Below are 26,444 nucleotides of genomic sequence, written 5' to 3' on the forward strand. Positions count from 1 at the left end.
ATGTCGCTTTCCAGCAAGCTGACTCTGGACAGGCTGGACGTGAAGGGGAAGAGGGTCATCATGAGGTAATTCTACGCATTTCCCCGCGCGCCCCCCGGGCTCCGGTGCAATCTATCGGCATGGGCTGACTTGCTTTCCTGTCTCCCCAGAGTTGCTTTTAGCCCTCGGCTGCGCCCAAAGGCTCCTAGCCTTGCTTGGTGACACTGCTCACCCTTATGGTTGAGGTTTGCTCCGATTTGACGGTTTCTAACCTCTTTTCCCCCGGCCCCGAAAGCAAACCATAGTTGCCCTTTTGGGTGGATCCACAGATGAAGGGCTCAGATTGCTGGAACCTGTTTTGACCTCATTTCGCTTCCAGAAATACAGTTTCATCGTTTCTTATTTTCCAGGCGAGGCGAGATCAATGGTTTGTTATTCAAATCCCGAGGCCCCAAGGAAGGGACCTTGAAAGGTCATTTGGTTAGTTTCCCTTCCCCCACTACCCTCGACCATCCCAGAATGAGAAACCACCCACATTTCAAAGGTCCCTGCGCAAAAGGAAAGCTTTCCCAGAGGATGATGATTAATATGTTCAGGAGTAGAACCCCCTAAAGCATTGGGGGTGGCGGGTGAGGTGGGGCGGGGCGCACTGAAGGAGGCTCTGATGAGCTTATGTAACCGGGCTTTGCCGATCTACCAAGTAGTTGGACTCCAGGCCATGGGGTTTGAGTCAGGATTGTGACATGCTGGGTGATGGTACAGCCGAGTGTACTTGCTCTTCTCCAACTTCACCCTTTCAGGTGGCTAGAGAAGCAGTATATTAGAAGTGGGAAGGGCTTCCCATGCACTTAACGCTCTGTACAGGTCACTTACCAACTTGGCTTCTCCTTTATCTGCTAAAATTACTAGTAGTGGTGTATGGGGTTTTTACATTAATACTTTTTGCAATGTGTGTAATAGTTCTTGCCAGGCAGATTGCGGGAGGGAGGACAGTTATGTACGTCACTGATGGACTTGACTGTTAATATATCTTGACATGATCCAAAAATGGTGCTGTTGTGGGATCATAAGGCCTTGCATTGTTAGGTTGTACAGTTTTGTCCTTTTTGGGAAGTGGTTGTTTTTTTTTTAAATAATAAATTTATTTTTATATTCCCCATACAATTGCAACCCCCCCCATTCTGACCCCAATCCCTCCCCTCCCGCCCCCCACCCCCCAAAAAGTGTCTCTGGTTCATAGTTTGGGAAGTGGTTGTTTTTGATGGGCAGTGTATGATTAGTGTGATCCAGCTCCTTTCCTCAATTTCGTTTGATTCACGTAAGGGCATCTTTTGGATATTTAGAGACACATAAAGGCAGTAGGGGATCTCCCTTTACCCTACCTTAAACATATAAGGGCACTATGACCTACTAGAGAACTGTATGGATACCCTAAAAGTTATGCCTTTGCAATCTGGACAAAGTAGGAACCACAACCATCCTAATATTAGATAAGGGCCCTTTCAGATCTTAACAAAAGAGAATAGACCTTACAAAAAACTGGACAGGTGGACATTGACATGCACCTGGCTTTTAAGTTTTAATTTTCTCCTGTCTCCCCTGTGCTCAAGGCTGATCTTTCCCTATGCATGCAACAGCTAAAAGACAGGGGATGGGGTATCACTGTTGCAGTCTTGAGCTTTATCTTCTTTCTCCCCAGGGAAAACTAGCTTGAGGAATTAAATGGGTTGGCTGAGTATGGGACTAGAGGAGGTGCTTGCTTATCAGTATTCTTTCTCTGGACCTAATATGAACTATCTTTATGCTCAAGGGTTCAAAGTTTCATTGAGCACAGATTAATTGTGAGCCTTGAAGTGATTGGCTAGTCCTGTTTTGCTGATGGAAAATGGTGAGTCCAAAGTCACAGAACTTGCAAATTGGCAGAAAGCCAGGACTAGAATTTGGATTTCCTTGGCTACCAACCAGATCCTCTAAATACTCCAGCCTTGTGAACAAGGTTAAAATAGACCCATTTGTCTGCTGAAGGTTGCAGTCAGTAATTTTCTCTCAGTAATCTGGATAAACTCTACTTATTTGACCTGAGGATGGGAAGTTTCTTTGTTCTCTGACTATAAATGTATCTCTTTTGAACATAGTCATACATAATTCTTTTTGGAAGAACCTAGGCAGGCATGAATTGTCAGCTCAAATTTCTTTTTGTTTCAAATGAATGCCTTTATGTGGTGGTTGCTGGCAGTGTTTTGCAAATGGTGCCTCCTGAATAGTGGCTGCTTCTGCCTTCTCTTTGTCCTATAGTAGTCATGTTTGCCCAGTCTTCAGGTCCCTGCTTTGAATTGTTAGGGGAAATTGATTTGTGGAGGAAACTTTAGATAGCCAAGAACCTCTGACTGGTTAATTAACAGATGCCCCCTCAGATTTTTAGGAGTCCACTTGACTTTACAGCCCTTTGAGCAAACTTCCTGCTTATTTTGCAATGTCATTTCCTTTCTTCTCAAAGTCATACTCTTTTTGCTTGGGGAGTGGTGGCTTTTTTTCCCCAGACCTCACTGTTTTTCTCTAACCTGTTCTAACTTGTTAAGCAACTACTTTGATGTAGTGGGAGGGAAAGGAAAAACTGAGATCAGAGTAAAAAAAATACTGTAAGACAGCCATAATATCCCAATTTTCCAGTCATGGGAGGTGAAGCAGTGGTGGATCTTGTTTCTTTGAGAGCTTTTAATGGAACTGGGTGTGAACGCCTGAGATTTCAGCAGATAGAGGCTTGATATTCTTCCAGTTAAGTAATTGTTTTTAAATTTTTGTTTTGAAATAATTCCAGATTCGCTGGCTTCAAAGGTAGTACATAAAGGTCTTGTGTTCACCCATTTTTCACGTTTGGATACATTTTATATAATTATAATACAATATCAAATTGGAAAGTTGACTTTAAAATAAAGTGTACAGATCTATGCTATTTTTATCATATGTATAATTTGTGTAACTCCCAACACAATCAAGATTGGAAACTTCCAGAGCATCACTAATCTATCTTTATATTATTCCTTTAGAATCCTGGACCCTTTCCCTTTCTAAGTCCTGGTTACTACTAATCCATTTCCAAAGTTTTGTCAGTCCAATAATATTCTATAAGTGGAATCACAATAGTAGTTAACGTTTTGGGATTAACAACTTTTAATATATGCCCTCAAGATTTATCCAAGTTGTTGCATGTAGCAATAGTTCATTCCTTGTATTGTTGAGTAGCAGTCCATGGTATGGATGTTCCACAGTTTATCTCTTCACCCACTGAAGGACATTTGGAATGTTTCCTGTTTTGGGCTATTACAAATAGAGCTACTGTGAACATTGAACATTCTAGCACAGTCTTAGTGTGGATAAATGTTGTCATTTCTCTTGGGTAAACAGACTGTTTACCAGACTATATCCAAAGTGGCTGCACTGTTTTATATTCCCACCAGCAGTGTTTGAGTGAATCTCTGAATCTTCAGATCATTTGGTGTTGCATTATTTTTTATTTCAGCCATTCTGATTGGTGTGTAGTGATATCTGACTTTATGCCCCGGGCAAAGCTTGGGAGTGTTTCAGGGAAGTAGAAAGGGGTGTGTGTGCGCACGCAGATTTTTCATGAAATACATTAAGTGGAGTGTGTTGGCAAGATAATTTTCTGTGGTGGAGAAGCTAAAAGTAGAATTATTGATGAGAGTTTCGGAGATCATGAGAGGTGGTAGTAATTCATAGGCACTGAGAATAGAATGCAAGTCTAATTGTCATCAGTAAGATATGCCATGGCAGCTTGGATAGATGAGACAGATTCTTGAGGGTGTATACCCAAAGAAGTCCATCATTTAAAAGTTTGGGGATAAGGAACAGCACTGCAAGGGTTGGCTTGTGCTTAGCCTCTTGGCATTAGCCCTTTGACCATGGGCCTTCTGAGAGGCTGCTGACGAGAAAATGACTCATGGTAATAGTATACTCTACCGTCTATGGAAAGCACTTTAAGGCTGGCAAGGATATTTAAAGAAGATGCTTAGAGTCAGAATAAGTAGCCTGAAACCAAGTAGAGTATATGTATTTATTCAGAGACATACTGCTTTTATTTTTGAAGATTTCATTTAATTAAAATGTTTGAATATGGAATAATTTCCTCAACCCACCTTTGAAAAGACTCGACCGGGGTACAAACCTAGAACATATAGAAAAATGATGAACTTAGTATGTCTTGGATTTTGTAATTGTCTGCCAGGTCTCAGCCTTTAAGAGGAAGAATTAGTAACAGAACTTTATGATCAAGCATGGCTGCAGTGTTGATTACCTTTACATTTCCTGAACTCAGCACTTAATGCTATCTATTTTTAGTAATGGTTGCCTTTTGAATCACAGAATTATGTTTAAGAGAAGTGGTTAACATTATAAGATAGCTACCACTTTTATGGTACTTACTATGTACCAGCAATTTTGGTATTTACTATGTACCATCGCTATTTTTTTTTTTAAGATTTATTTATTCATACAAGAACCTGGTACAGGCCAGATGTGCGGGAGGGTGAGAAGATTCATCAGGGACAGAGCGGGGAGCAGAACAGGCAGACTGACCGAAATACACTGTACCAGCACTATTTTTAAGCATTCTACAAATTGCTAACTCATTATTCTCATGACTATGAGGTAGCTACTGCAGTCCCATTCTAAGATGAGAAAGAAACCAGTTAAAAATGATCTTGGTAGGTAAAACTTAGACTTTTTACAAATAGATACCACACATTGTTTTTTAGTCAGATTGAAGTTGGCTGAGGTTCCAAGGAGTTTAGTAAAAGGGGGAAGGAATTATTGGTTTCTATAAGTGAAACAGGAGTACTCAGCTGGTTAAGAAAGGAGAGTCATTTATTTGCTTGTCTGTCTTGATCATTTCTAATTTCCTGTTTGTCAGATGGGCAGGGTCACATGTTCCACCCTCTATTCAGGCTTTTTGAAAGTAGATATCTTATTTCTGATTTTTATTCATTCACTGATGTTTTGTTAAGACTATGGAATGTTTATTGTCTGTGTTTTGCCTGAAGGACACTGTGTGAACTTGGTCTTAGACACTGGTTTTCTTCTTGGTCTTGAGGCCCCAGGCTTTCTCCAAAAAGAATGCTGATTTATTTTATTTTTCTAGCTATTTTTTTTCTTTTGAGTGATGTTAGCTTTATTAGAACCCAGAAATAGTAACAAAGGAATCAGAATTAAAGATGTGTTCCTTATTACCTTTCACCCATCTAACTGCCACTTCTATTAGATACTATCATGCTAGAACCACATAGGTTTTTTTACATTCAGCTGGTTCAAGCTTCCCAGATCTTCAGGGCTACTTCCTGTGACTTAAATTAGTTTTATTTTTTTAAAAAAATTCTCTGTTGAAGTATGAGATGCACAACTTAAAGGGCACAAATCATAGTTAAAAAATTATCAAAAAAACCAAATATTTTTGTTCATTCACCCAGGTCTACAATTAAAGCTTTACTAGTACCTCCGAAGTCCCCTCTGGTGTCCTATCAGTCACTACTCTGACTCCTCCTCCCCATGACTAGTCACTATCTTGACTTCTAATAATACCTCTGATTATTTTTAAGGTGAGTTTTGAATTTCCAGTGCAATTAACTGGTTAATACTACAATCTTCTAATCTTTGAAGGAACAATTTGATCGTGTCTCTGAACCTGAACCTTTTTTTCTTTTTTTAAGAGTGGACTTCAATGTTCCTATGAAGAACAACCAGATAACAAACAACCAGAGGTAAGGTCCCTGCTAAACCTTTAGCTAGGTTTAAGCTATGCATGGGTATGGGTATATAGGATGAAATGGTTTTCTTTTATTGTGGAACTGTGGTAACTTAAGCCATGATCTTGATTTTCTACCCTACCAGGACACCATATGGTTGGCTTTCATTTTTTCTTAAAAATTTATTTATTTATACAAGAACTGGGATACAGTCAGAGGCGCGGGAGGGTGAGAGAATTCACCAGAGACAGAGCGGGGAGCAGAACAGGCAGATGGGCTGAAAACATTGCTGAGGGGAGCAGTGGGTGAGGTAGGAGAGGTCTGCCATGCCATGTAGGTTTCTCCCTGGTGGACTGGGAATCGAACTCGCGCTGCAGAGGCTGCGGACAGCTTCACAGCGCGGCACTCAAACTGCTGGGCCACTGGGAAGACCCCTGGTTGGCTTTCTTTTTTAAAAAAAGATTCGTTTATAGACATAAGAACCGGGGTACAGGCCAGATGCGCGGGAGGGTGAGAGGATTCACAGGAGACAGAGTGTGGATCAGGACAGGCAGATCTACTGAAACACACTGCTGAGGGGAGCAGTGGATGAGACAGGAGAGGTATGCTAGGCCATGTGGGTTAGCTCCCTGGCTGGCTGGGGATTGAACTCTTGCTGCAGTGGCTGGCAATAACTTGATAGTGCATTGTCTTTAACCCCTGCACCACCAGGGAGTCCCCTGGTTGGCTTTCTTAAGAGAATATACAAATTGAAAAAAAATTATCCTATATTGTGATTTCCTCTTCCTTTTTTGATTTGAAGAATTTGAGGTTATACCTTTCTTTAAAGAATTATTTATTTATGCACACAATAATGGGGGTATAGGCCAGAGGTGCAGGGTGTGAGAGGATTCACCAGAGACAGAGTGGGGAACAAAACAGGCAGACTGACTGAAATACACTGCTGAGGGGAGCAGTGGGTGAGATAGGAAAGGTCTGCTGCGCCATGTGGGTGGCTCCATGGCTGGGGATCGAACTCATGCTGCAGTGGCTGCGGATAGCTTCATCGGTTGCATCTTAACCCCTTGCGCCACTACGGAGGCCCTTGAGGTTATACATTTTTAAAGAACATAAATTTTGATATAAGGGAGAAGACTTAAGAAGTAGTTATTTTTAGCTAGTTTTGGCAGCTCCAAAGGTCTTGCTTCTAGAGTCATAAGCAGAAATTTTTAAGTGATAGTACTGTTCTGGTTTTGACTAGATTGTAAAAGAAGGTTTTTATTTTAGATTTTAAGTGATGAGATCTAGACCAGTACTGTCTAATAGAAAAGTAATTTGAGTCACATGATTTAAAATTTTCTAGTTGCCACATGAAAAACATCAACTTAATTTTAATATATATTTTAAAAATTTATTTATTTATGCATATAAAAACTGGGGTACAGGCCAGAGATGTGTGGGGTGTGGGTGAGAGGATTCACCAGAGACAGAGTGGGGAACAGAACAGGCAGATTGACTGAAATACACTGCTGAGGGGAGCAGCGGACAAGTCAGGAGAGGTCTGCTACGCCATGTGAGTTGCTCCCTGGCCGGCCTGGGATTGAACTCGTGCTGCAGAGTCGGCGATAGCTTCATAGGTTGCGTATTAACCCCTTGTGCTACCAGGGAGGCCCCAATTTTAATATATTTTTTAAGCCAGTAGATCCAAATAATCATTCTACTATGTAACCAATTAAAAATTAGTCAAAGCCTTTGAGATCCAATATGTATTTATCTTATTGCCCATCTTAATTCTTACCTAGTCACATTCCTAGTATTTTTTTAAAGATTTATTTATGCATACAAGAAGTGGGGTACAGGCCAGAGGTGTGGGGAGTGAGAGGATTTACCAGAGACAGAGTGGGGAACAGAATGGGCAGATTGAATGAAATATACTGCTGAGGGGAGCAGTGGGTGAGACAGGAGAGGTCTGCTGTGCCATGTGGGTAGCTCCCTGGCTGGGGATCAAACTCATGTTGCAATGGCTGATGATAGATAGCTTGATAGGGCTGAGACTTAACCTCTTGTGCCACCAGGGAGGCCCTAGAACAAATGCATTTTTATTTTTGCTTAATAACTTGAGAGATTTTACAAACAACTTGATTTTTTTTTAATCATTGCATTCTTTGTTGAAATATCACTTTATCAGAGACTTTCTCAGGCCCCCCTATCTACTACTATTCCTCAGCCATTCTTGTTTCCCCTATTTTGCTTTATTTACTCTATAGCTATTTTCACTATTTCATGTATATATCTCCCTGTTAGAATATCACTTCCATGACAGCAGAGACTTTTTATTTACTAATTTACTTTCAGAATCTAGACTGGTATGGGCACAAAAGAAGCATTCAATGTATATTTTGAATAAATAATGATCTTTGTTATCAATTTTAATTTCTTAAAGACTGGTAGAAATAGAAATTACCAGCTTTGTAACCAAAAATGGAAATATTTGAAAAATATTTAATTTTTTGATTAAACTATAGTAAATGAGATGTATTAGGTAAAGCATGTTCTATTTAATGCATTTACTTTTCCTATTACATAAAATAGTTATGTAAGATCTAAACTGGGTACAGAAAAGTTACAGCAGTTGACCCTTGAAACAACAGGTTTGAACTGTGGGGGTCTACTTATAAGTGGTTTTTTTTCCTATTTTAGGGTTCTGCATTCAGCCAACCTCAGATGTTGGTTGGTTGAATCCAGGAGGGCCAATTATAAGTTATACATGTATTTTCAACTATGTGTGGAAGTCAGTGAGCCTGACACCCTGCATTGTTCAAGGGTCAACTGTACATATTTTTCATTTTTCCTCAATTCTTCTCTAGTGATTTAAAGATTTGGGAATTTTATATTTCTTTCATAGCCACATAAGAGAGGCATTTTAGGAGTTTCGTAAGACTACACAGATGTTTGGTCATTCACCAGAAGGAGTCAGAGGACTCAACATATAATTTCCCCAACTAAAGTTTATTATAGTGAAAGGGTGCATGATAGAATCAGTAAGAGGGAAAAACACAGGAGAAGTCTGGAATCCATGCACAGGCTTCCAATGCTCTCCCTCCTAGGAGAGGAGATGCACTGACTGTGCTGCTTTTTCTAGCAATGAAAAATGCCGTAATTAATTGTGCACTTTTTCTGTCCAGGGATGCTTATTAGCATCTTGACCCTCAAGAACTTTTTTAGGAGATGGTCCTGTAGGTACCTTCTGACTAGCAAATACCAAGATTCCAGATTCCTAGAGGGAACATATGCTTGTTCACCTGTGTTTCTGTGTTTTGTCCTGTGCCAAGGGATGAAACATGATGGGGACTGTGAAATCCTAGGTAGAGATTTGGCATGGTAATTAACTTAAAACATGAACCTGAAGGCCATCATTCAGTAGATTTGAAGGAATTTAGACAGGAAAAGGAACTTTATGTTTCATGAGGATATTAGTATAATTGTTCTCACTAATTCCTAGGAATAATCATGCTCTGTCTGTTGTCTCTTTGGTTGAAGGATCAAGGCTGCCATCCCAAGCATCAAATTCTGCTTGGACAATGGAGCCAAGTCAGTTGTTCTTATGAGCCACCTGGGCCGGCCTGATGGTGTTCCCATGCCTGACAAATACTCTTTGGAGCCAGTTGCTGTAGAACTCAAATCTCTGCTGGGCAAGTAAGTGCTGGGCTCTGGTGCTGGTAGATTCTGATAGGATATGTTGTCAGGCATGTTGTTACTGGTTCTTAACTTTCGGACTGCCCCAGTGTTTCCATCTCATGCTCTCCCTAGGGATGTTTTGTTCTTGAAGGACTGCGTGGGCCCAGAAGTGGAGAAAACTTGTGCTGACCCTGCTCCTGGGTCTGTCATCCTGCTGGAGAACCTCCGCTTTCATGTGGAGGAAGAAGGAAAGGGAAAAGATGCTTCTGGGAACAAGGTAGAATTTGTGATTTTGATATTAGAGGGGGTGAGGTTTGATATTAGAGGGGGTGAGGAGGGCTGAGACTGAAAGAGACTGTGATTGAAGAGTAGAAAGGCTCATGTTTATTTTTCCTTAGGCACCTTTTAATTGAAGTATAACATCTGTAAATACACAATACACAGCTTGATGATTTATCACAAAGTAAATACACATGTGTAACTACCACTTAGATGAAGGAATAGATTATTTCCAGCATATCAGAAGCCCTCATGCTGAAGTGGTTTTGAACTACCTTTGACAAATAATGTGAACATCACTTGGATGTGAGAGTATTCAGTGAACATGCCGCTTTCTAAGATACATGGATTATTTTTTTCTGACAGTATGTGATAATCAGAAGGGTAAGCTTGTTCACAAGTACTTACAGCAGATTGACAGGTGGTTGTGGGGTTGAGTGCCTATGCTGTAACAGAATGTATTCCCAGGTGTTTAAGATTTTTTGTCAAGTTGGAACAGTTTTTCTAAGCAACAGACCTTAGTGTATTATGGAGGGACAATCTATTCTTATTTAGTTAGAAGGAGAATTGACTTAAAACTTGAACTTAGCACGTTTAAAACAGTAAATTAAATTTGATACAATTCTGGTTTTCTGTTAGAATTATGTGAACAGAAAATGTACTAAGTCAAGTGGAAAGGGACTGTTTGGGACAGTTGATTTTAATTGGGAAAATAATGATCATGATGTTATTGACTTGGATTTTAAAAGTAATTTTTCTTTAAATTTCCTTTTAAGATAAGGAAGTACATGTTTCGTCATCATTTCAAAAGAAACTAAGTCTCAGAAACAGTTAATTTCACTGAAGTTGGAGGTAGTGTGCTGTAGCTGGACTTTAGGTCAGGAAACTTCTATAAAGGACCAGGCAGTAAATATTTTAGGCTTTGTAGGTCATATTGTCAATCATACCTGTGTATGATCTCTGTTGAAAGTGTTCACTTCTGCTATTGTCATGCAAAAGCAACTATAGATAACTCACAGAAGGGTACTATGACCTCACAATTCAAATACAAAATGATAAAGCTGATTCTTTGAAGATGGTTTAGAATTTGCCTATTGATAGAAGGGAAGTGGAATACAACAGCCTATAACAGTTTCCACTGCTACATTTTTTAGTGTTTTGGGGAACGAGCTGCTCTAAGGCTAGTGTCTAAATTTCCTGTTATACTTGTGACATTTCTTAAGGTCATAGGAGTGACTGTTTTCAAGCAGTTTCTTTTCTTAGCACCATAGGCCCTGGTCTTGCCTTATCCTCCCTTTGACATGGTCTTGCTTCAGTAGTGTGAGTCAAATGCTGACCTAAAATTTGGTGCCCTTTTAAATTGAAACTCAAGCTGTACAGACTAGGGCTTAGCAGTAGCAGGAGGCAACTGGCAAATTGAGGCAAAACCTTTTATTCAGGAAGTGAGGAGCCAACTATACTAATATACAATGTTTTTTTAGTTGCCTAGCTTTATATATTTGGCATCCAGTGGCTTCCAATGCTTGAAATTTCAGAAACCAGTCATAAGTTCAAACTGGATAAAAAATTAAAGTGACGAAATGTTTCCTTTATTCTTCAGTTTATTTGCATTGGTATTTTAGGAGTGTTCTTTTCCTTCTATTTATTGGCAGATCAAAAATTAAAAAAGAATTGAGATTGTTATTTTTATGATATCTTAGTGAAAATTTTTCAGTTTTCGCCATTTTTCCTCAATTCTTAAATAGAGATGTTTTGCCTTTTGGATAGATGGTAAAATTATAGGAGATAGAATAACTTGTCAAAGGTTAATCAGTGAATCAGTGTTAGAACTAGGTCTAGAACCAGTGTCTTCTGACATTTTGGCAATGTCTCCATACCATGTACCATCTTCCAGTCACCAGAGGCAGATGACATTCCATTCTGGAGAGATTATAAGGCTCCAAAGCCTTTAGTTTTATTTAGCAATAGTGCCCCTGCATTCCTTGGTTCTTTAGAGGAAAGCTCTTTTCTTTGTGGCAGCCTCCTTCACCTCCTTGCTGGATAAGTGGTGGGAAGTGACTAAATGAACATATGTACTGTGCTGTGTACTCTTCTGTGTCATGTCCCCTTTATTTGGCTTGTGCATCTTTGCTTAGTCTCCTGCCAGAGATTTGCTTTGCTCATCCTGCCACCCTGGATAATGAGCTCATATTTCAAGATCCTGGGTATTATACTTTTTGTCCTTCTATTTTGTAGAAATGTATTTCTTGTTTTCTCAGATGCCTAACTTCCATGGAAGACCGTATGAAATAACTTCCTTTTAATTATTATAAAATGTTTATTGTTGCTATGTTTCCACCTGCCTGTTCTGTCCTAACCTGCCCTTGTTGCTTTCATGAGGAATATATGATAGGGCATCTTTCCCCTTGCAGAAAGACCTTGGTAGTAGCCAACACCTTGAGTCAAGCATAATCCTAAGTTTTACAGGGAGAATATGTTAAGATGAGGAAGTAAATCAAGATAGGCAGAGGGAAGGATAATCAGAATCTTGTCCCACGAGTTGGGGAGCCACCAATGGGATATGATTGGCTTCATGTGATTAGAGGTTAAGCTGTAGTTTAGGAATCTTTGGTTTGCAATTTGAGGGAAAGGTAAGGGAGACAGAAAATACAAAAATGACCAAGAGACCTGAAATATTTGCATGAACAGATCCTGTTGCTAGTTGTGAAATTTGCTATCTTACTAGCTCAGGTTCTTTAGAGATGTTTAAGAGGACTCTCAGTATGAATTACTTTTATTTTTTTAAAGATTTATTTATTTATGCATAGAGGAACTGGGGAATAGGCCAGAGGTGCAGGGGGTGAGAGGATTCATCAGAGACAGAGTGGGGAGCAAAACAGGAGGATCTACTGAAATACACTGCTGAGGGGAGCAGCTGGTGAGACAGGAGAGGTCTGCTGCGCCATGTGGGTAGCTCCCTGGCTGGGGATCGATCTCAGGCTGTCGGGCCTTCACAGTGATATTGCTAAGACTTGTCCTCTGAATAGCTTTTTGATTTGTCTTTGGAACTATCAGCATTTCCTGTTGATTTTTTTTTTCTGTTCTTTGTTTTTCAGATTAAAGCTGAGCCAGCTAAAATAGAAGCCTTCCGAGCTTCTCTTTCCAAGTTAGGGGATGTCTATGTCAATGATGCTTTTGGCACTGCTCACCGAGCCCACAGGTACTAAGAGTCTATTTTATCAAGCTGGGAGCAATAGTCCTGTTTTACTTAAGCAGCTCCAAATTCTGGGTTGCTGTTGGAGACTTATGTATTATTCTTTGATCCTGTCAGCTTCTTTCTCTAGTTGGAGCTACCACTGTGGCTCTTGTTGAGTATCCCTGATCTAAGGAGGAAATAAAAGTAGAAAATGTTAAATTTTCTTTAAGATTTATTTATTTATACAAGCACTGGGTACAGTCAGAAGCGCAGGAGGGTGAGAGAATTCACCAGAGCCAGAGTGGGGAACAGAACATGCAGACTGACGAAATACACTGCTGAGGGGAGCAGCGGGCGTTGCAAGAGAGCTCTGTGTGCCATGTAGGACCCTCACTGGTGGCTGGGGATCAAACCAACACTGCAGAGGCTGCAGGCAGCTTCGCGGCCCAGCACTCAACCGCTGCGCCACCAGGAGAGGCCCAATGTTGAATTTTTTTTAGCTGATGATTTATTATGGTTAAACCCTTGACCTGAAGGCTATTGGTTGGGTATCTTAAATTCTGTTTAACGTCATTGCTTTTTACTTGTTCTCCTGGTAGTGTTCCTGTACTGTTTTTTTTTTTAAAGATTTATTTATTTATGCATACAAGAATTGGGGTACAGGCCAGAGGTGTGGGTGGTGAGAGGATTCACCAGAGCCAGAGTAGGAAACAGAACAGGCAGATTGACTGAAATACACTGCTGAGGGGAGCAGTGAGCGAGTCAGGAAAGGTCTGCTGCGCCATGTGGGTATTTCCCAGGCCGGGGATTGAACTCATGCTTCAGTGGCTGCAGATAGCTTTGTAGGGTGCGTCTTAACCCCTTGCACCACCAGGGAGGCCCACTCTGTACTGTTAAAACATTATCTTGTACCTTCTTTTTTTTTTTTTGCAGTTTAGGGGTAAAAACTATGGTTTCCTGGAGTCTTAGAAGTGAAAGTATTTCAGTGATAAGAAGATGGACTTTGGGTTGGGAGAACTGGTAGAGATTAACTAAAATTTGAGTGTCTCTAATCTTTTCTAGCTCCATGGTGGGAGTCAGTCTGCCACAGAAGGCTGGAGGTTTTCTGATGAAGAAGGAGCTTAACTATTTTGCCAAGGCCTTGGAGAGCCCAGAACGACCCTTTCTGGCCATTCTGGGCGGGTATGAAGACTCTTTGTAATGTGTTTACCTTGTAGTAGGCTATACTTTGGTGTCTTATTGTCTGACAGCACAAACTGTACCTAAGGAGAATTTAATAGAGGCATTGTCTATAAAGGTGTGGTTTGAGATTAGGGAAACCCAAAAGGGATAGTGCAGTAATCTGGGGCTAGCATCAGTCATCACCATTCCTGAAGGAACAAAAGGAGGGAAGGAATGGTTACCCAAATCGAGAGAGGATAGAGTAGTGTGCCAAGGGCCCTGTGACAGGAACTGTATGTAGCCTTTGGTTAAGGAAGGAAGGGATAGTCATCTGGCAGGGAAGGAGCCAGGGAAATAAGTACTATGATAGGGCTGAGGAGGATAGATAATGATTACGGAGGGAAGAATGAGAAAGATCCACCATAGGTACTAATGATTTTTGAAGCACTTGAGACTTTTATATACAACAGTCTGGCAGGATGTAGCTATGGAAATCTTCCTGTGTGTTTAATGTATCCATTTCCTGGAAGCATTACCTCTCTTTACACTGGGTTATAGAACACTCTAATCTTTGATCTCTATGGGAGTGAGAGCCACCTAGTGGTTATGGTTATGTTTTGGCCTGGGCCTGAAATACCTGTTTTGGAAAAGTTGATGTGGAGGGTTTTTTCCCCACTTTAATTGCAATGTCGTTTCCTTAGACCATTAAAATTTCTGGGTAACATTTTACTACTAAAACTTCTATTATGAAAATACTCAAACATGGAAGTGCCTAGTATAATAAACTCCTAGGTAATTATTGCCCTGCTTTAACATTATTGATATTCTTGTCAGTCTTGTAAAATATATACTCTAACCATTTTTTTCAATCACAATTTTGGTTTGCCATTCATTGGCAAAAATATATATTTGGGAGTACGACTTTGCACCTGAACATGTGCACATGCTTCACTTGCCCTCTACTAAAGCTGCATTGCTAACATAATTATGTTACCCCCATATGTACCACCTCACCTCCCCACCCTGTAACCACCATAGTTTTCACAGTCTAAGATTTTTTTGTGTGTGTTTTGACAGGTTTTTTTTTTGCAATGAGAGAAATCATTTAGTAGTTGTCTTTCATGTTTTGACTGATTTCACTTAGTTTAATCACCTCAAGATTCATCCATACTATTGTAGAGGACCCTATTTCATTTTTTATCGCTGAGTAGTATTCCACTGAGTATATACAACTTGGTTTCTTTATCCAGGGTTGTTTCTTGATGGGCTTGATTCCATGTCTTGGCTATTGTGAATAATGTTGCCATGAACATGGGGGTGCATAAATCTTTTTCTATTAGTGTTTTCATATCCTTTGGATAAATACATAGGAATGGTATTACTGGATCATGTGGTGTTACCAATTTTAGTTCTGTAAGCACTCTCCATGCTACTTTCCATAGAGACTGCACCAATTTGTAGGCCCACTGATAGACAATGAGTGTTCCTCTTTCTCCACACCTTTACCAACACTTGTTTCTAGTCTTTTTGGTATAGGCCATCCTCGCAGCAGTGAGGTGATATCTCCTGGTGGTTTTGATTTGCATTATAAGTGGCATGTTTTCATGTATTTGCTATCATCTGTATGTCTTCTTTGGGGAAGTGCTGTTTAGGTTTTTGCCCACTTTTTGATTGGTTTATTTGTTTTTGAGTTTTATGTTTTCTTTTTCTAGTTCTTTCAGGTATAAGATTGGATCATTTATTTGATACTAATTTATTGAATTGGACAGTATTGCTATGAACTTCTTTCTTAATCCTGCATTTACTGCATCCCGTAGGATGTGGTAGCTCATACCTTCATTGTTGGTCTCCAGATAATTTTTCTATTTTGACTTAGATTTCTTTATTGATCCAAGAGTTACTCAGAAACATTTTTTTTAGTCCACATATTTGTTTTTTTCCCCAGGTTTCTTTTTGTGGTTGATTTCTCAGTTTGTATCATTATGATCAGAAAAGATGCTTGGTATGATTTAATTTTTCATACATTTATTGAGGCTTGTTTTGTGTTCCAGCATATGATCTATCCTTGAGAATATTCCCATGTGCTCTTGAAAGGATATATATTCATTTTTTGGGGGTAGAACGTTTTATGTATGTCTATAAGGTCTACCTGATCCTTTACTTCATTTTAACCTATTATTTCCTATTTCACTCTTTAAGTTGATCCCCTGCAATTATTATCACTGTTAGTGTCTTGTTCTATATCTGTTAATTTAGGCACACCTGTATCTCTAATGATAGTTATGTATTCTTGATAGATTATCCCCATGATCATCCTGTAGTATCCATCATTGTTCCTCATTAACTATTTGACTGAATGTCTGATTTTTCAGTTACAATAATAGGTATTCCTGCTTTTTTCTGTTATTAACTTGAAATTCTTTGTGCCAGCCATTCACTTTTTTTAAGTATTTTTATTGGATCTGATATGAGAATCCTGTCTGCATAGTATAGCTAGATCACAGTTCCTTAACCAATCTGTTACTTTGTCTTTTGATTGGTAAGTTTGAATTGTTGACATTTAGTGTGATTATTGATATATGGGGCCTAACTACCGCCATTGTATCTTTTGTCTTCTGGTTGTTTTATCTTTCTCTTGTTTATGCTTTTGTGTGTTTCTATTTGCCTTTTCCTTTAGATGGCTTTCCCTGATGGTTTTCCCAGTTTCTTCTATGTGTCTTAGTTGGATATTTTTGTTTTGTGGTCATCATTAAGGTTGTTAAAACCTTTCTGTACAGTAGTCCTTGTATGCTGGTATCATCTTGACAAAACAAATACTGATGTTTTATTTCTCTCATGTTTTGTTTTATATGATCTCATTATTGTTTCTGAGTGTATATTACTATTTATGCACCTTGCTCAAAGTTTTGTGTTCTTTTATTTTATCTTTTCATTTAGAAGAACTGCTTTCAATATCTTATATAGGGTATGGTGGGTGGTGGTAAACTATTAACTTGTTTATTGGGCAAAACCTTTATTTCTCCTCTGTTTTTGAATGATGGTTTTGCAATGTGTTCTTGGATGGCGGCTTTTTATCTTTTAGAATTGTGACTATGTCATTCCATTCTCATGTAGCCAGAGAGTTTGTTTTGAGAAATCTGATGATTTGATTGGGGAGCCATTGTATGTCACCCCCCAAGTGTTTAGTGTTTGTTTTTAACTTATGATAATTTCAAGATGATAGGTCTTTTCTGCATTTAGGAATTTGGATATTTTCTTATCTTCTTGGATTTCTATGAAGAAGAAGTTCTTCTAGTTCTCTCCTTAGTTTTGGGACATTCTCGGCTATTATTTCCTGGAATAGACTCAGTTTCCTTTTCTCTGTTTCTTGTATACATAGTATCTTTAGGTTCCCACTATAGTGTATTCTGATAATTCTGTGGAATTTTATCGTTTTTCCTAATTCTTTTTTCTCTCCCCTTTTCCAATTTAGTCATTACTTTGATTTTATCATCAATTTCTTTGATTCTTTCCTTTATAAGATTGAGCCTGCTTGTTATACTTTCCATGAAGTTTCATTTCATTCATTGAGTTTGCATATTTCACTGATGGTTTGTTATGTGTTAGAGTGCATTGGATCTCATTGATATTCTTCATAATAGTTATTTTAAATTCATTGCTCATTGGACTTCTCATCTATGTCATTTAGAATACATGTTGAAGGTTTATCTTTCTTATTCTACCATTATTTAAATTTTTGTTTTGTTATTTTTCCAGTAGGTGGTACTATGGTTTTAGTTTTGGAGTTTTGCTCCCCAACCTGGGGGTGGGGGGCTAGAGAACAAGCATGTACACTAGTGCATACGTGTGTGTGAGTGTGTGTGTAGGGAAGGGCCTGTTTGGGGTGGGGTACTTCCTTCATACACTATCTTGTGTATCAACCTGGAGAATACAACTAAGCATCTCTTACATCCCCATCAACTATCACTGGAGGATGCCTCATTACCTCATGCATCTGCATTATTGAAGGTGGGTGACCACAAAAAACCTATTGGCAGAGTCAGGAGAGGGAGGATGGAGAATCAACCTGGGCCTAAAACTCCTTTCCCCACATGTCTGGAGCTGTTCTCAATCTGACCACAAAATCTGTGGGATTAGAGCACTCTTCAGGCCAAGCTGGAGATGTCTGCAGCCAGTGGCAGCTTGCTTGGAGTATAGATTTCCCTGTATTGCCAAGGAGTAAAGGGAAGAGGAATGCTAGATTCTGCTGAAATTGCTGAGTTTCAGTGTCATTCGACCCTGGCAGACGGCGTGGCTCTTTCAGTCCTCTGACAAGGATCTTACCAGGATCCTAGTGAAGTGTTTCCCCAAATCTTTGGAATTTCCCCTGCTTAATCTCTGCTGCTACAGCTAGTGCCCCTGCTGGGTGGACCAGTAGGGGTTGGTTTTGTAGCACTCAGTGAGGAAGGCTTGGTGGGCTGATGAACAAGCTTCCCTGCTTCTCCTAGGGGCTGGGGGAGGGGCATCCACCTACCACACCACGACTGGGAATTTGCAGGGACTTCAGTGTGCAGCCACAGCTTCCAGTTACAGGAGTTGTGGTGAGGTGTGGATCTTCCCTGACTCTGTCAAGATTTCTAGGGACTTCGGTTACCAAAGATTTGGAGTTTCCCGTTTGGTCTGTACGGCTAGGCACCCTGCTGGGTAGACTGCTGGCAGGGGTTGAGTCTTGGTGGTCTGGGAACAAACTTCCCATCTTTGGGGGTGGGGTGGGTGGGATGGGAAGAGGCTCCACTTGTCACACTATGGCTGTGAGAATTTGTAGTTTGCAGGGTTTCAGTAGTTGACCAAGGCCTTCACCTTGGGGTGGGATGTGGTGTGGGTCTTCCTCTCTTCTTTGTACTAATTCTAGAGATGGGTGTTCCCCCAAATCTGGACTTTTCTCCACGTTTTCCCACTCATACACTGCTGTTCATGGCTGTGCTCTCCACCACTGCCGTGTTTTTGGCTCCATCCTCCCTCTCCTGACTCTGCCAATAGGTTTTTTGTGGTCACCCACCTTCAATAATGCAGATGCATGGGATAATGAGGCATCCTCCAGTGATAGTTGATGGGGATGTAAGAGATGCTTAGTTGTATTCTGGATGTGCTGAAGGAGATTTTTCCTTATGTGGCCACTCTGCCTTATTTTCTGGGTATGTCCTTCTGTAACCTTTTTTTTTTGGTTGGGAGTATTTTAAAGCATGCCTTAGGCATCATAAAAACTCCACTTAGACTGTTTCTGTATGCATCTTTTTTTTAAAATTTATTTATTTTTAAACATTTATTTATTTATACAAGCACTGGGTACAGTCAGAAGCGCGGGAGGGTGAGAGAATTCACCAGAGCCAGAGCGGGGAGCAGAGCAGGCAGAAGGACCGAAGCACACTGCTGAGGGGAGCAGCGGGCGGCAGGAGAGGTCTGCGCGCCATATAGGACCCTCCCTCGGTGGCCGGGGAGCAGCCGGGGATCGAACCGGTGCTGCAGAGGCTGCAGGCAGCTTCGCAACCCAGCGCTCAACCGCTGCGCCACCGGGGAGGCCCTTCTGTATGCATCTTGTAACTGGTTAGGAGATGTTCTTGCAAGTAACTACTATGTTAAACCTAACAAAAATTAACAATTTTGTTTCTATTATGTAGTCTGTCAGAAATTCTCCATCATATCAGAAATGTCTTTTATACGATGTGAAAAATTATATAAAATAAAATTAAAAAAACTAACAGGAAATGGAATTCCATGAACAGAGGAACAATAATTTACAGAGGGAGATTCAAGTGGTTTGTATGAAAAATATTAAAAAAAAGAAATGTCTTTTATAGTTGGCTTGTTTGAATAAGGACCCCTATGAACTCCACACATTACATTTGGTTGTTGAGGTGTCTTTTTAAACTTTTTAAAAGGTGTCTATAATAGTCCTCTCCCTTATTTTCATTCTATTGATTTGTTGATGAAATAGGGTATTTGAGCTATAGATCATTCCCTATTTAGAAGAGGTTGAATTTTTCTCTCCTACGTCATTTCTCTCTTTCTCTATAACAGTTAATTGATTCTTACATTTGGTGGTGACCAATCTTTATATGTGAGGTAAATAATCTCTTGCCATCTATTCCCCCCTATCACTTTTGAAAAAAAGACTTTATGCATACAAGAACTGGGTTACAGGTCAGAGGTGTGTATGGGGGTGGGGGTGAGAGGATTCGCCAGAGACAGAGTGGGGAACAGAACAGGAAGACTGACTGAAATACACTGCTGAGGGGAGCAGCGTGAGAGTCAGGAGAGGTCTGCTATGCCATGTGGGTTTCTCCCTGGCCAGCCGGGCATCGAACTCGTGCTGCAGAGGCTGTGGATAGCTTTACAGTGCTGTGCTTAACCCCTTGCACCATCAGGGAGTCCCCCCCATATCACTTTCATTTGGAACTTCCATTTCACAAATTTTAGCATAGGCATTACCTTATTTATTGAATGAAAAGCTGATTTGTTCATTTAACTGGAATTTAGATATATGGGAATGTTTATGGAAGGCAAGCTATGATGGATTTTAAAGGTTGTATTTCACACAGAGATGTGACAGGTATGTCTGTATTTATTGCCTTACATTTCCTTCTATTGGAATCAAAGGAGTATAGGGATCTTTGTTTTTGCCCATTGATGTCTCTCACTCAAAGACCTACAGTGATATTTGACACAGAGTAGATGCTCAATAAATGTGTTGAATTAAGTGATCTAATAGAAAAATGCTAGACATTTCCATTCCTAGGGATCTACCCAAAGGACACACAAACATTGACTCAAAAGACCACCTGTACCCCTGTGTTTATTGCAGCACTATTTACAATAGGTAAAACATGGAAACAACCCACATGCCCCAAAATAGATGACCGGATCAAGAAAATGTGGTATACATACACAATGGAATATTATTCAGCAATCAAAAAAGATAAATGCATTCCATTCGCAGCAATGTGGCTGGAGCTAGACGGAATTACTCTCAGTTAAATAAGCCAGAAGAAAAAAGAAAAAAAAATCGGATGGTTTCACTTATAGCAGGAATATAGCTGAACCAAATAAGACATCAGTGTAAAAAATAATAATAATGCAAAACACAACAAAGCAAAAATGGACAATTATAAATCAGAGACATCCTGCAGGGGAGGAGGCGGGAGAGGGATGAGAGGGAGCAGCACAGGGGACTGAGGTGATGGTGCGTGGGTGCAGTGGTGAAGGAAACTATGGGGACTATACCTGAGGGAGTGGAGGGAAGCAATTATTGTTTCAAAATGAACAATGATGTAAAAAAAAAGATAGATTAAAAAAAAAAAACAAACAAAAAATAAATTCCAGAAAGCAAATGTCCCAACAACTGAGCACAGGCCTAGAAGTGTGCAGTTAAACAAGAAATACCTAATTTTGCTCAGTATATATTTGTTTTGGTGTATAATCTGATCCCTGCTTTAGGGTTAGGATAGTTCTTCATGAGCTTATGGATCCAACAATAGCAGTCTTGACCTCGTGGTTTTTGGAGGGAGAAGGACAAAGGAGCAAAACTCATAGTTTCTTTAGACAAGTGCAGGTCTTATAAGCCCTTCTTGGTTTAGAGGCACAGCTTGAAAGGATTTCTTAGAAGTAGATTCACCTTTTGGGTTAGAGAAACAGGGCAAACCTAGCCAGCACTTTAGTCACTTTGTAGGACATTTCGTGTTACTGTGCCTTCATGTAAAACTTGGGTTCTATGTAATTTCACTTAGTCCATTGTTCTTTTGGTGATGATTCTTTCTTTCCCTTCTAGAGCTAAAGTTGCAGACAAGATCCAGCTGATCAATAATATGCTGGACAAAGTCAATGAGATGATTATTGGTGGTGGAATGGGTTTTACCTTCCTTAAGGTGCTCAACAACATGGAGGTAGGAAACCAATGCCAAGTGAAATCTATGTAAATAGCAGATTATGTAAACTTAAAAATCAGCTGCTGATGTGTACTAAAAGCTCCCATTTTTATTTATTTTGACAATTATTTTTTTGTCTTTGAATTTTACTTTTATACTGTTATCTTTTTCCTGTCTGCTTTGTGAGGTATTGTTCTGTGTAGCGGCTGATCATTATCTTGGCTCCCCTGTGTAGATTGGCACTTCTTTGTTTGATGAAGAGGGAGCCAAGATTGTTAAGGACTTGATGTCCAAAGCTGAGAAGAATGGTGTGAAGATAACCTTGCCTGTTGACTTTGTCATTGCTGACAAATTTGATGAGAATGCCAAGACTGGCCAAGCCACTGTGGCCTCTGGCATACCTGCTGATTGGATGGTAAGTCACTTGGGTGGTTGGTAGTATCAGTGAACAGTAACATTTTAGTATCATTCATTCATTCAACCAGCATTTTAAAAGCATCTCTACAGATTTCTATCATAGAAGGCTCCAAATGTTGTAGTGAGGCCTTCCTTGGGGGAAAACATAGGAGGAAAGCAAAAGCAGTGGTAGCACATTTCCTCTGTCTTCATCAGTAATGTGGGGCAGAATCATTTTTGTTTCTTCAATTTAATGTATAGTAAGCACTGACTATGTGCTGGGGATGGTGCTATATACTTCTATGGTTTGGGATGTTCTGGATTATGTTGCTATGAAAAAACCTGTATATAAAATCTTTTCTTAAAACATTAAGATAGTAAAAGTATACTGATTTCAAGCAGGGAAAAATGTACATGTATATTAAAAACTAAATAATTGACTATAGTGCTTTCTCTGTATTATCATTTTAATAGCTATAAAATTGTGTCATGTTGACATACTAGTTTGCACTTGGTCATTTTTCTTTTATTAGGCATGTGGGGTTTATTTAGCTCACTTTCTCAAAGTGGGATGTCTAGAATTGCAGCATCAGTATAATTTTGGAATTTGTTTTAAAATGCCAGTCTCTGGGCCCCACCTTAGGCCTCTGAAATTCTGGGGGTGGGGCCACATAATTTGTGGTCAAACAAGCCCTCCTGATAATTCTAATGCACACCAAGGTTTGAGAACCACTGATCTAGTTCATTGTTTCTCAATATTGACATTATGGACATCTTAGGTAATTTCTGTTGCTGGAGGTTGTTGGGCATTGTGGGATGTTTAAGATAACCATAGCCATTGAACGCACTCCTTTGCCCCTTAAATTATGACAACAAAAAATGTCTCTAGACGTGGCTACATGTCCCTTGGGGAAGGGCAGAATTAGGTTGAAAACCACCCTTCTAATTCTTCTCTATCATAGTGTGGCTAAGAATGTTTTTTTTATCACATAACTTGAGGTTTTTCCCTCCTTGATCTTCCATAAAGGAACAGATTTGTAATTTTTTTTTAAAAAAAAAGATTTATTTATTTATTTATACGAGCACTGGGTACAGTCAGAAGCGCAGGAGGGTGAGAGAATTCACCAGAGCCAGAGAGGAGAGCAGAGTAGGCAGAAGGACCGAAGTAAACTGCTGAGGGGAGCAGCGGGCGGCAGGAGAGGTCTGCGCGCCATGTGGGACCCTCCTCCAGTGGCCGGGGAGGCTTACGGGCAGCTTCGCAACCCAGCGCTCAACCGCTGCGCCACCGGGGAGGCCCCAGATTTGTAATTTTAAAGATTAGGGTATTTTTTGGTTTTAGAAGAAACTGCTGTTCAACCTTGAATTCAGGTTTTGGTGGAGGTGATACTTGTTTCTGTAAGTAGCTTTTCTTGGTAGCTCATCCTCTCTTTTAACTCTTCACTTAGGGCTTGGACTGTGGGCCTGAGAGTAGCAAGAAGTATGCTGAGGCTGTTGCTCGGGCTAAGCAGATTGTATGGAATGGACCTGTGGGTGTATTTGAGTGGGAAGCTTTTGCTCGCGGAACCAAAGCCCTCATGGATGAGGTGGTAAAAGCCACATCCAGGGGCTGCATCACCATCATAGGTAAGGAGTCTTAAACTATGCTTATGTGAGCTGGCAGAATTCTAATCAGAGAAAACTAGAATGGACATGATTAACTTTTTTCCTATATTCATTGGCACTGGAAGAACCTTGAGAGCACATACAATTCATGGAGAAGCCTCTTAATGAGGTGGAGTTGGGGATTTATCAACTGTCTTTTGGGCTTGAGAGCACATTGCCTTATTGTTTTGGTGCTATTCCTCTTTATCTTTTCTCTCCTTTTCACTTGGCTTTAATTGAACAGGTGGTGGAGACACTGCTACTTGCTGTGCCAAATGGAACACAGAGGATAAAGTCAGCCATGTGAGCACTGGAGGCGGGGCCAGTTTAGAGCTCCTGGAAGGTGAGGGTCTTCCCTGTTTTTTGGCTTGTTTGGGGGAAGGAAGGGATTGTGCCATCAGAGGTGGGTATAATGGAGTGGAAGCAGTCATTATGGTCAGTACAAACGGAGGAACTACAAATAAAGCTCCTGGCATCCATTTGAGGTGGGCAGGGGCAGATGAGACCAATTCTCAAAAGAGGTTATGCTCTAGTAGACTTATGACCCAAAGTGCAAAAGCTACCAAATTCCTGGCTGTATATCCTAAAGATGAGCTGCCATGTTAATGGGAATAGAGAAGGGAGCAGATCTGGCTTAGTGGGCCTTATAGTAATGATATCTCTGTGTGCTCTCTCAAAAACAGGTAAAGTCCTTCCTGGGGTGGATGCTCTCAGCAGTGTTTAGTACTTTCCTGCCTTTGGGTTCCTGTGCACAGCCCCTAGGTCAACTCAGTGCTTTCTGCATCTCCACTTGGCATTAGCTAAAATCATCCTCCATGTTACAAGATTGAGCTAGTGGCCAAGAGATGCATCACCAGGAACCCTTAAACAGTTGCACAGCATCTCAGCTCATCTTTACTGCACCCTGGATTTACCTACATTCTTCAAGATCCCACTGGAATCACTAATCCATTGTGTAGAGTGCGTATATTTATATTTTGCCTGTTAAAGGAAAGTGAGCTGTGTTTGCTTAGTCCTTGTTTTTGAAGTAGTTTGTTCGGATTAGCTTTGTCATTGTTTCACCACGCAGCATGGAAACAAGATGAAATTCTAGTTGTAGGGAAAGAGGGATATGAAGTTGGTGATCTAGTAAATAAAAATTATCCATTGAAACTGGGGTCTTTTTTTCTTGTCATCCTTTGTTGGGGTGAGAACAGAATCTTGAAGAAGGGCTATCATCTACATTTCTGAATGTAAGAAAAAGGGCAGCAGCAGTGGAGGGTGGGTAGGGAATTACTAGATAAATGTCTTTTGATACTATTGAGGGCCTACTTTATGGCAGAAATTGTGATAGGTGCTTTATTTTTTAGTTTTATTTTTATCAGTTATACATGACTAATCAAGGTTTATAACAAAAAAATAGGCCTTGTCCATTCCTCCCATTTGTGATTCTCTTGAGGTACCCACTTGCAACTCTTTTTAAAAAGATTTATTTGTGCATACAAGAACTAGGGTGTAGGCCACAGGTGTGGGGGTGAAAGGATTCACCAGAGACAGAGTGGGGAGCAGAACAGGCAGATCTACTGAAATACACCACTGAGGGAGCAGCAGGCAAGACAGGAGAGGTCTGCTGCGCCATGTGGGTAGCTCCCTGGCCTGGGATTGAACAGGAGTTGCAGTGGCTGAGACTTAATCCCTTGCACCACCAGAGAGGTCCCCACTTTCAACTCTTAACCATTTTTTCTGGTATTTACTTCCATGTCTCTAGCACACTTACACTGTTTATTTCTTGATGTTTTAAAAAGGGTAATAGTTTCATACATGGGGAGATTTAGCTCTTACAGTCTCTGTCCCTCATATACTTCCCCTTCATCTCCTATTAGTTTTATCATAATTCTAGATTAGATAAACAATCTACATTGTGATTATAAGTATTAGTCACAGCTAAACTGTTTTATGTTATTGTATTTAAACTTTAGTACATTTTAACTAGGAATTAATGATTTTTTAAAAGTTGTCTTTTTTCTATGTATTTACCACTGATTCATTCCAAATATAAACAGATATGAGGTAAATTTGTTAATTTTTATTGGGGACAATCCCGCCTGGAGTCCTTTTTGCTCCTGTTTCAATTTGTCCTGTTGCCCTGTAGGTTTGCTCTGCAGCTCTTTTTTTTTTCTTTTTTTTTTAAGGATTTACTTATTTTAGTTATATAAGCACTGGGTACAGTCAGAAGTGCGGGAGGGTAAGAGAATTCACCAGAGCCAGAGTGGGGAACAGAACAGGCAGAATGACGAAATACACTGCTGAGGGGAGCAGTGGGTGCGGCAGGAGAGATCTGTGCGCCATGTGGGACCCTTGCCGGGGGCCGGGGATCGAACCTGCACTGCAAACTTCGGCCAGCTTCACAGCGTTGTGCTCAACTGCCTGCGCCACCAGGGAGGCCCACCTTGGGGTTTCCTTTTACATCCTATGATGGACCTCCTGTTTCCTGGACCCCTTTACCTCTTCCTTGGTTTT

At 40.3% G+C, this 26,444-nt stretch overlaps 1 protein-coding gene across 1 annotated transcript; it reads left to right on the top strand.

Moving 5' to 3' along the window:
• PGK1 (phosphoglycerate kinase 1) lies at positions 1-24,669 on the top strand (the record flags this gene model as incomplete). Its single annotated transcript, XM_084258385.1, has 11 exons — positions 1-65; positions 5,700-5,750; positions 9,255-9,410; positions 9,525-9,669; positions 12,767-12,870; positions 13,909-14,028; positions 21,812-21,926; positions 22,144-22,323; positions 23,750-23,927; positions 24,190-24,288; positions 24,629-24,669. 11 exons carry the CDS (start codon positions 1-3, stop codon positions 24,667-24,669), a joined length of 1,254 nt encoding a protein of 417 aa, XP_084114511.1.
• Positions 24,670-26,444: the final 1,775 nt, after the last annotated feature.

The sequence above is a fragment of the Talpa europaea genome (assembly GCF_964194135.1).
Source record: "Talpa europaea genome assembly, chromosome: X".
NCBI lineage: Eukaryota > Metazoa > Chordata > Mammalia > Eulipotyphla > Talpidae > Talpa > Talpa europaea.